This window comes from Callionymus lyra, chromosome 3 (assembly GCF_982586985.1).
Source record: "Callionymus lyra chromosome 3, fCalLyr1.hap1.1, whole genome shotgun sequence".
In the NCBI taxonomy this organism is placed as follows: Eukaryota; Metazoa; Chordata; class Actinopteri; order Syngnathiformes; family Callionymidae; genus Callionymus; species Callionymus lyra.
The window spans coordinates 1,159,479-1,171,978 of record NC_141820.1 but is presented as its reverse complement, the minus strand read 5'-3'; the positions used below and the strand labels follow the sequence as shown (position 1 = coordinate 1,171,978).

Sequence of the window (12,500 nt, the reverse complement as noted above, 5' to 3'; positions counted from 1 at the left end):
ACACACACACACACACACACACAAACACACACACAAACACACACACATGCACGCGCGCACACACACACACAAACACACACAAACACACACACACACACAAACACACAAACACACACACATGCACGCGCGCACACACACAAACACACACACAAACACACACACATGCACGCGCGCACACACACACACAAACACACACACACACACACACACACACAAACACACACACACACAAACACACACACATGCACGCGCGCACACACACAAACACACACACACGCGCGCACACACACACACACACAGACACAAAAAATATCAGAAGTTGTGAAATGTTTCTGAGATGAAGTGTGTGTGTGTGTCATTATGTGTGTTTGTGTTGTTGAGATTTAACTGGTTCTTCTTTGTGTTCTAAACTGCCCCAGAGTGCAGAGCATGCTGGGAGATTGAGTGACACAAACAAACAACACAATATCACAGTGTCAGGAACAAGAAGCAACAACATTGTGTGAAACCTCTCGAGAAACATCTTGAAGAAAATGCTGTGATTGCACTTTTTCGTCCTGCTCGACAACACGTGTCTGATTCCTGTCGCTGCTGATGTTGCTCAAGGGCTCGAGGCAGCAGCTCAGCCTGCGAGTAACATGAAGTATTGATGTGTCTGGAGATGTTACTCACACTGGAAGTAAAGTTCCTCTTCTCCGTCCTGCGACGCCTTGTTGTAGCCACAGTGTCTGAGGAGACACAAGTGAAGTCAGCGACGCACACATTTACAAATGTGCACTTTTGCAAATACACAAGTCCTGTTACACAAACACAAATCAACAGCAGGATTTTCACAGCCACGCATGTGAATATTATTCATCAAAGCATTTATACTTAAAGTAACACATTTATAGATAAAGCTACTCATTTATAAATGAAAAGAAATCCAAATTAAAATACACATTTACAAATTAAACTACAAGTTAACTAATTCAACTACACATTTACAAATTAAAATACACATTTACAAATTAAACTACACGTTTACAAATTAAAATACACATTTACAAATTAAACTACACATTTACAAATTAAAATACACGTTTACAAATTAAAATACACGTTTACAAATTAAAATACACGTTTACAAATTAAACTACAAGTTAACTAATTCAACTACACATTTACAAATTAAAATACACATTTACAAATTAAAATACACGTTTACAAATTAAAATACACGTTTACAAATTAAACTACAAGTTAACTAATTCAACTACACATTTCCAAATTAAAATACACATTTCCAAATTAAACTACACATTTACAAATTAAACTACACGTTTACAAATTAAACTTCACGTTAACTAATTCAACTACACATTTACAAATTAAACTACACATTTACAAATTAAACTAGACATTTACAAATTCAACTACACGTTTACAAATTAAACCAAATGTTAACAAATTAAAATACACGTTAAATAATTCAACTACACATTTACAAATTAAAATACACGTTTACAAATTAAACTAGACATTTACAAATTAAACCAAACGTTAACAAATTAAAATACACGTTAACTAATTCAACTACACATTTACAAATTAAACAACTTGTTTCCAAATTAAACTACACGTTTACAAATTAAAATACATGTTTACAAATTAAACTACACGTTAACTAATTCAACTACACATTTACAAATTAAAATATACGTTTACAAATTAAACTACACGTTAACTAATTCAACTACACATTTACAGATTAAACTACACGTTTACAAATTAAACTTCACATTTACAAATTAAACTACATGTTTACAAAATAAACTACAAATTTAAAAATTAAACTACAGGTTTACAAATGAAAGTAAACATTTACAAATGTCTACATGTTTACAAATTAACCTACACATTAACAAATTAAACAACACGTTAACAAATTAAACTACTAATTTACAAATTTAACAAGACGTTTACAGATTAAACTACACATTTACAAATTGAAGATCTGACGCAGAAGAAGAATAAATATTTGCAGGATCTGAAACTGATGCACGGTTGTTGCTACGTTAGCTGTGTAGCTTCTTAGCTTCATAGCTTCTTAGCTTCTTAGCTTCTTAGCTTCTTAGCGTCTTAGCTTCTTAGCTTCTTAGCTTCTTAGCTTCTTAGCGTCTTAGCGTCTTAGCGTCTTAGCTTCTTAGCTTCTTAGCTTCTTAGCTTCTGAGCTTCTTAGCGTCTTAGCGTCTTAGCTTCTTAGCTTCTGCACGTGGATCAAAAGGAGTTTCGTATGTGACGACAAAGACTCTTGGTTTGTGTCTTTTGTTTCGACTCATAGATCATTTCCAACAACAATTGCAACCTTTTTTAAATCCTCGCAAAGATCACGTGTCGTCGTCGTTTGATTGTTGAGGTTCAAGCGTGTTTTTAAAGTGGAATCATATCAGCCAATCAGATCACGTCTCATCAACAGCACGAGTTACTGTCTGACGGCGGCGATGACATCACTTCCTGCCATGATTCGGTGGAGATCAGTGACGTTATCTCAACGGCTTTCAAAACCTTCTGCTTCATCCTCGCTCGTCTCACGCGTCCGTCGCTACAACATGGACGCTCGCCGTCCTTCAGACAAGGTCGCGACCCCGTCCATCAAACCCCAGACACGCTCAGGTCCCGAGGGCGGCTGATACCGGGCGGCGTGGAGACAAGGACTCGGAGATAAGGACGAGATGTGAGGCCCAGCTTCTATAAATACACAACCTCAGATACGGATCGTCCCAGCTACAACGGGTGAGAGACGGGGGACGCCCTGGACGTGTCCATCAGAGATGTGAAGAGAAAACGACTTCTAAGAATGTTTGATCTGACTTTGAAGTTTGATTGTGTTACTATAACAACAACTTTCTACACACTCACAGAAACATGTCAGTGAAGCTGCAGCTGATTGGACCACGAGTTACAACATCAACCAATGGGACGCTTTCATTGTCTTAAGCTCCGCCCATTGAGTGGAGCACTAAGAGATGTGATTGGATCAGACGTGTGTCAATCAAAACAGCTGCTGTTTGAAGATGAAAGTCATGGAATGAAGTTGTCGTCGTGTTTGTTATCGACTCGTGTCACTCAAAGTTATTTAGCGTCTGTTGTTCATTCAAACATTTTACTTTTATCACTCGTTTCCTGCTCAAACATCAACATCATCAGGAAGATAAAAATAGAAATAAATCCTGTTTAAGGCTCAGATGTGTAACTTTTTATTTTGAAGAGACATTTCCTGGATCTACTGGTTCAACCTTCAAGTTAGTCCTGACGACCTTCAACCATGACTTCCTGCTACGTCTGACCTTCAACCATGACTTCCTGCTACGTCTGACCTTCAACCATGACTTCCTGCTACGTCTGACCTTCAACCATGACTTCCTGCTACGTCTGACCTTCAACCATGACTTCCTGCTACGTCTGATCTTCAACCATGACTTCCTGCTACGTCTGATCCTCAACCATGACTTCCTGCTATGTCTGACCTTCAACCATGACTTCCTGCTACGTCTGACCTTCAACCAAGACTTCCTGCTACGTCTGACCTTCAACCATGACTTCCTGCTACGTCTGATCTTCAACCATGACTTCCTGCTACGTCTGATCCTCAACCATGACTTCCTGCTACGTCTGACCTTCAACCATGACTTCCTGCTATGTCTGATCTTCAACCATGACTTCCTGCTACGTCTGATCCTCAACCATGACTTCCTGCTACGTCTGACCTTCAACCATGACTTCCTGCTACGTCTGACCTTCAACCATGACTTACTGCTACGTCTGATCTTCAACCATGACTTCCTGCTACGTCTGATCCTCAACCATGACCTCCTGCTACGTCTGACCTTCAACCATGACTTCCTGCTACGTCTGACCTTCAACCATGACTTCCTGCTACGTCTGATCTTCAACCATGACTTCCTGCTACGTCTGATCTTCAACCATGACTTCCTGCTACGTCTGACCTTCGACCATGACTTCCTGCTACGTCTGACCTTCGACCATGACTTCCTGCTACGTCTGATCTTCAACCATGACTTCCTGCTACGTCTGATCTTCAACCATGACTTCCTGCTACGTCTGATCTTCAACCATGACTTCCTGCTACGTCTGATCTTCAACCATGACTTCCTGCTACGTCTGATCTTCAACCATGACTTCCTGCTACGTCTGGTCTTCGACCATGACTTCCTGCTACGTCTGACCTTCAACCATGACTTCCTGCTACGTCTGACCTTCAACCATGACTGCCTGCTACGTCTGATCTTCAACCATGACTTCCTGCTACGTCTGACCTTCAACCATGACTTCCTGCTACGTCTGACCTTCAACCATGACTTCCTGCTACGTCTGACCTTCAACCATGACTTCCTGCTACGTCTGATCTTCAACCATGAGTTCCTGCTACGTCTGATCCTCAACCATGACTTCCTGCTACGTCTGACCTTCAACCATGACTTCCTGCTACGTCTGATCCTCAACCATGACTTCCTGCTACGTCTGACCTTCGACCATGACTTCCTGCTACGTCTGACCTTCGACCATGACTTCCTGCTACGTCTGATCTTCAACCATGACTTCCTGCTACGTCTGATCTTCAACCATGACTTCCTGCTACGTCTGATCTTCAACCATGACTTCCTGCTACGTCTGATCTTCAACCATGACTTCCTGCTACGTCTGATCTTCGACCATGACTTCCTGCTATGTCTGATCTTCAACCATGACTTCCTGCTACGTCTGATCTTCAACCATGACTTCCTGCTACGTCTGGTCTTCGACCATGACTTCCTGCTACGTCTGACCTTCAACCATGACTTCCTGCTACGTCTGACCTTCAACCATGACTGCCTGCTACGTCTGATCTTCAACCATGACTTCCTGCTACGTCTGATCCTCAACCATGACTTCCTGCTACGTCTGATCTTCAACCATGACTTCCTGCTACGTCTGATCTTCAACCATGACTTCCTGCTACGTCTGATCTTCAACCATGACTTCCTGCTACGTCTGATCCTCAACCATGACTTCCTGCTACGTCTGAACTTCAACCATGACTTCCTGCTACGTCTGATCTTCAACCATGACTTCCTGCTACGTCTGATCTTCAACCATGACTTCCTGCTACGTCTGACCTTCAACCATGACTTCCTGCTACGTCTGACCTTCAACCATGACTTCCTGCTACGTCTGACCTTCAACCATGACTTCCTGCTACGTCTGATCTTCAACCATGACTTCCTGCTACGTCTGACCTTCAACCATGACTTCCTGCTACGTCTGATCTTCAACCATGACTTCCTGCTACGTCTGATCTTCAACCATGACTTCCTGCTACGTCTGATCTTCGACCATGACTTCCTGCTACGTCTGATCTTCGACCATGACTTCCTGCTACGTCTGATCTTCGACCATGACTTCCTGCTACGTCTGATCTTCAACCATGACTTCCTGCTACGTCTGATCTTCAACCATGACTTCCTGCTACGTCTGATCTTCGACCATGACTTCCTGCTACGTCTGATCTTCGACCATGACTTCCTGCTACGTCTGATCTTCGACCATGACTTCCTGCTACGTCTGATCTTCAACCATGACTTCCTGCTACGTCTGATCTTCAACCATGACTTCCTGCTACGTCTGATCTTCAACCATGACTTCCTGCTACGTCTGATCTTCAACCATGACTTCCTGCTACGTCTGACCTTCAACCATGACTTCCTGCTACGTCTGACCTTCACCATGACTTCCTGCTACGTCTGATCTTCAACCATGACTTCCTGCTACGTCTGATCTTCAACCATGACTTCCTGCTACGTCTGACCTTCAACCATGACTTCCTGCTACGTCTGACCTTCAACCATGACTTCCTTCTACGTCTGACCTTCAACCATGACTTCCTGCTACGTCTGATCTTCAACCATGACTTCCTGCTACGTCTGATCCTCAACCATGACTTCCTGCTACGTCTGACCTTCAACCATGACTTCCTGCTACGTCTGACCTTCAACCATGACTTCCTGCTACGTCTGACCTTCGACCATGACTTCCTGCTACGTCTGATCTTCGACCATGACTTCCTGCTACGTCTGATCTTCAACCATGACTTCCTGCTACGTCTGATCTTCAACCATGACTTCCTGCTACGTCTGATCTTCAACCATGACTTCCTGCTACGTCTGATCTTCAACCATGACTTCCTGCTACGTCTGACCTTCAACCATGACTTCCTGCTACGTCTGACCTTCACCATGACTTCCTGCTACGTCTGATCTTCAACCATGACTTCCTGCTACGTCTGATCTTCAAACAATAACTTCCTGCTACGTCTGACCTTCGACCATGACTTCCTGCTACGTCTGATCTTCAACCATGACTTCCTGCTACGTCTGACCTTCGACCATGACTTCCTGCTACGTCTGACCTTCGACCATGACTTCCTGCTACGTCTGATCTTCGACCATGACTTCCTGCTACGTCTGATCTTCGACCATGACTTCCTGCTACGTCTGATCTTCGACCATGACTTCCTGCTACGTCTGATCTTCGACCATGACTTCCTGCTACGTCTGATCTTCGACCATGACTTCCTGCTACGTCTGATCTTCGACCATGACTTCCTGCTACGTCTGATCTTCGACCATGACTTCCTGCTACGTCTGATCTTCGACCATGACTTCCTGCTACGTCTGACCTTCGACCATGACTTCCTGCTACGTCTGACCTTCAACCATGACTTCCTGCTACGTCTGACTTTCAACCATGACTTCCTGCTACGTCTGATCTTCAACCATGACTTCCTGCCAGGTCTGATCTTCAACCATGACTTCCTGCTACGTCTGATATTCAACCATGACTTCCTGCTACGTCTGACCTTCAACCATGACTTCCTGCTACGTCTGACTTTCAACCATGACTTCCTGCTACGTCTGATCTTCAACCATGACTTCCTGCCAGGTCTGATCTTCAACCATGACTTCCTGCTACGTCTGATATTCAACCATGACTTCCTGCTACGTCTGACCTTCAACCATGACTTCCTGCTATGTCTGATCTTCGACCATGACTTCCTGCTACGTCTGATCTTCGACCATGACTTCCTGCTACGTCTGATCTTCAACCATGACTTCCTGCTACGTCTGACCTTCAACCATGACTTCCTGCTACGTCTGATCTTCGACCATGACTTCCTGCTACGTTTGATCTTCAACCATGACTTCCTGCTACGTCTGATCTTCGACCATGACTTCCTGCTACGTCTGACCTTCGACCATGACTTCCTGCTACGTCTGACCTTCGACCATGACTTCCTGCTATGTCTGATCTTCAACCATGACTTCCTGCTACGTCTGATCTTCGACCATGACTTCCTGCTATGTCTGATCTTCAACCATGACTTCCTGCTACGTCTGATCTTCAACCATGACTTCCTGCTACGTCTGGTCTTCGACCATGACTTCCTGCTACGTCTGACCTTCGACCATGACTTCCTGCTACGTCTGACCTTCAACCATGACTGCCTGCTACGTCTGATCTTCAACCATGACTTCCTGCTACGTCTGATCCTCAACCATGACTTCCTGCTACGTCTGATCTTCAACCATGACTTCCTGCTACGTCTGATCTTCAACCATGACTTCCTGCTACGTCTGATCTTCAACCATGACTTCCTGCTACGTCTGATCCTCAACCATGACTTCCTGCTACGTCTGAACTTCAACCATGACTTCCTGCTACGTCTGATCTTCAACCATGACTTCCTGCTACGTCTGATCTTCAACCATGACTTCCTGCTACGTCTGACCTTCAACCATGACTTCCTGCTACGTCTGACCTTCAACCATGACTTCCTGCTACGTCTGACCTTCAACCATGACTTCCTGCTACGTCTGATCTTCAACCATGACTTCCTGCTACGTCTGACCTTCAACCATGACTTCCTGCTACGTCTGATCTTCAACCATGACTTCCTGCTACGTCTGATCTTCAACCATGACTTCCTGCTACGTCTGATCTTCGACCATGACTTCCTGCTACGTCTGATCTTCGACCATGACTTCCTGCTACGTCTGATCTTCGACCATGACTTCCTGCTATGTCTGATCTTCAACCATGACTTCCTGCTACGTCTGATCTTCAACCATGACTTCCTGCTACGTCTGATCTTCGACCATGACTTCCTGCTACGTCTGATCTTCGACCATGACTTCCTGCTACGTCTGATCTTCGACCATGACTTCCTGCTACGTCTGATCTTCAACCATGACTTCCTGCTACGTCTGATCTTCAACCATGACTTCCTGCTACGTCTGATCTTCAACCATGACTTCCTGCTACGTCTGATCTTCAACCATGACTTCCTGCTACGTCTGACCTTCAACCATGACTTCCTGCTACGTCTGACCTTCACCATGACTTCCTGCTACGTCTGATCTTCAACCATGACTTCCTGCTACGTCTGATCTTCAACCATGACTTCCTGCTACGTCTGACCTTCAACCATGACTTCCTGCTACGTCTGACCTTCAACCATGACTTCCTTCTACGTCTGACCTTCAACCATGACTTCCTGCTACGTCTGATCTTCAACCATGACTTCCTGCTACGTCTGATCCTCAACCATGACTTCCTGCTACGTCTGACCTTCAACCATGACTTCCTGCTACGTCTGACCTTCAACCATGACTTCCTGCTACGTCTGACCTTCGACCATGACTTCCTGCTACGTCTGATCTTCGACCATGACTTCCTGCTACGTCTGATCTTCAACCATGACTTCCTGCTACGTCTGATCTTCGACCATGACTTCCTGCTACGTCTGATCTTCAACCATGACTTCCTGCTACGTCTGATCTTCAACCATGACTTCCTGCTACGTCTGACCTTCAACCATGACTTCCTGCTACGTCTGACCTTCACCATGACTTCCTGCTACGTCTGATCTTCAACCATGACTTCCTGCTACGTCTGATCTTCAACCATGACTTCCTGCTACGTCTGACCTTCAACCATGACTTCCTGCTACGTCTGACCTTCAACCATGACTTCCTGCTACGTCTGACCTTCAACCATGACTTCCTGCTACGTCTGATCTTCAACCATGACTTCCTGCTACGTCTGATCCTCAACCATGACTTCCTGCTACGTCTGACCTTCAACCATGACTTCCTGCTACGTCTGATCCTCAACCATGACTTCCTGCTACGTCTGACCTTCGACCATGACTTCCTGCTACGTCTGACCTTCGACCATGACTTCCTGCTACGTCTGATCTTCAACCATGACTTCCTGCTACGTCTGATCTTCAACCATGACTTCCTGCTACGTCTGATCTTCGACCATGACTTCCTGCTACGTCTGACCTTCGACCATGACTTCCTGCTACGTCTGACCTTCGACCATGACTTCCTGCTACGTCTGATCTTCGACCATGACTTCCTGCTACGTCTGATCTTCGACCATGACTTCCTGCTACGTCTGATCTTCGACCATGACTTCCTGCTACGTCTGATCTTCGACCATGACTTCCTGCTACGTCTGATCTTCGACCATGACTTCCTGCTACGTCTGACCTTCGACCATGACTTCCTGCTACGTCTGACCTTCAACCATGACTTCCTGCTACGTCTGACTTTCAACCATGACTTCCTGCTACGTCTGATCTTCAACCATGACTTCCTGCCAGGTCTGATCTTCAACCATGACTTCCTGCTACGTCTGATATTCAACCATGACTTCCTGCTACGTCTGACCTTCAACCATGACTTCCTGCTATGTCTGATCTTCGACCATGACTTCCTGCTACGTCTGATCTTCGACCATGACTTCCTGCTACGTCTGATCTTCAACCATGACTTCCTGCTACGTCTGACCTTCAACCATGACTTCCTGCTACGTCTGACCTTCAACCATGACTTCCTGCTACGTCTGACCTTCAACCATGACTTCCTGCTACGTCTGACCTTCAACCATGACTTCCTGCTACGTCTGACCTTCAACCATGACTTCCTGCTACGTCTGATCTTCAACCATGACTTCCTGCTACGTCTGACCTTCAACCATGACTTCCTGCTACGTCTGACCTTCAACCATGACTTCCTGCTATGTCTGATCTTCGACCATGACTTCCTGCTACGTCTGACCTTCAACCATGACTTCCTGCTACGTCTGATCTTCAACCATGACTTCCTGCTACGTCTGACCTTCAACCATGACTTCCTGCTACGTCTGATCTTCGACCATGACTTCCTGCTACGTTTGATCTTCAACCATGACTTCCTGCTACGTCTGATCTTCAACCATGACTTCCTGCTACGTCTGACCTTCGACCATGACTTCCTGCTACGTCTGATCTTCAACCATGACTTCCTGCTACGTCTGATCTTCGACCATGACTTCCTGCTACGTCTGATCTTCGACCATGACTTCCTGCTACGTCTGATCTTCAACCATGACTTCCTGCTACGTCTGATCTTCAACCATGACTTCCTGCTACGTCTGATCTTCAACCATGACTTCCTGCTACGTCTGATCTTCGACCATGACTTCCTGCTACGTCTGATCTTCAACCATGACTTCCTGCTACGTCTGATCTTCAAACAATAACTTCCTGCTACGTCTGACCTTCGACCATGACTTCCTGCTACGTCTGATCTTCAACCATGACTTCCTGCTACGTCTGACCTTCGACCATGACTTCCTGCTACGTCTGACCTTCGACCATGACTTCCTGCTACGTCTGATCTTCGACCATGACTTCCTGCTACGTCTGATCTTCGACCATGACTTCCTGCTACGTCTGATCTTCGACCATGACTTCCTGCTACGTCTGATCTTCGACCATGACTTCCTGCTACGTCTGATCTTCGACCATGACTTCCTGCTACGTCTGATCTTCGACCATGACTTCCTGCTACGTCTGATCTTCGACCATGACTTCCTGCTACGTCTGATCTTCGACCATGACTTCCTGCTACGTCTGACCTTCGACCATGACTTCCTGCTACGTCTGACCTTCAACCATGACTTCCTGCTACGTCTGACTTTCAACCATGACTTCCTGCTACGTCTGATCTTCAACCATGACTTCCTGCCAGGTCTGATCTTCAACCATGACTTCCTGCTACGTCTGATATTCAACCATGACTTCCTGCTACGTCTGACCTTCAACCATGACTTCCTGCTACGTCTGACTTTCAACCATGACTTCCTGCTACGTCTGATCTTCAACCATGACTTCCTGCCAGGTCTGATCTTCAACCATGACTTCCTGCTACGTCTGATATTCAACCATGACTTCCTGCTACGTCTGACCTTCAACCATGACTTCCTGCTATGTCTGATCTTCGACCATGACTTCCTGCTACGTCTGATCTTCGACCATGACTTCCTGCTACGTCTGATCTTCAACCATGACTTCCTGCTACGTCTGACCTTCAACCATGACTTCCTGCTACGTCTGATCTTCGACCATGACTTCCTGCTACGTTTGATCTTCAACCATGACTTCCTGCTACGTCTGATCTTCGACCATGACTTCCTGCTACGTCTGACCTTCGACCATGACTTCCTGCTACGTCTGATCTTCAACCATGACTTCCTGCTACGTCTGATCTTCGACCATGACTTCCTGCTACGTCTGATCTTCGACCATGACTTCCTGCTACGTCTGATCTTCAACCATGACTTCCTGCTACGTCTGATCTTCAACCATGACTTCCTGCTACGTCTGATCTTCAACCATGACTTCCTGCTACGTCTGATCTTCGACCATGACTTCCTGCTACGTCTGATCTTCAACCATGACTTCCTGCTACGTCTGATCTTCAAACAATAACTTCCTGCTACGTCTGACCTTCGACCATGACTTCCTGCTACGTCTGACCTTCAACCATGACTTCCTGCTACGTCTGACCTTCAACCATGACTTCCTGCTACGTCTGATCTTCAACCATGACTTCCTGCTACGTCTGACCTTCGACCATGACTTCCTGCTACGTCTGACCTTCACCATGACTTCCTGCTACGTCTGACCTTCAACCATGACTTCCTGCTACGTCTGACCTTCAACCATGACTTCCTGCTACGTCTGACCTTCAACCATGACTTCCTGCTACGTCTGACCTTCAACCATGACTTCCTGCTACGTCTGACCTTCAACCATGACTTCCTGCTACGTCTGACCTTCAACCATGACTTCCTGCTACGTCTGATCTTCAACCATGACTTCCTGCTACGTCTGATCTTCAACCATGACTTCCTGCTACGTCTGATCTTCAACCATGACTTCCTGCTACGTCTGACCTTCAACCATGACTTCCTGCTACGTCTGACCTTCAACCATGACTTCCTGCTACGTCTGACCTTCAACCATGACTTCCTGCTACGTCTGACCTTCAACCATGACTTCCTGCTACGTCTGACCTTCAACCATGACTTCCTGCTACGTCTGACCTTCACCATGACTTCCTGCTACG

General features: G+C 45.7%; 1 protein-coding gene across 1 annotated transcript in view; it reads right to left on the bottom strand.

The window, feature by feature from the left end:
• epha10 (EPH receptor A10) overlaps positions 1 to 12,500 on the bottom strand; it is a 191,967-nt gene that overhangs the window by 34,565 nt on the left and 144,902 nt on the right. The window contains exon 9 of the mRNA XM_087786137.1: positions 673 to 728. Within this exon, the coding sequence (XP_087642263.1) occupies positions 673 to 728 (56 nt within the window). The remainder of the gene's footprint in view (positions 1 to 672; positions 729 to 12,500) is intronic.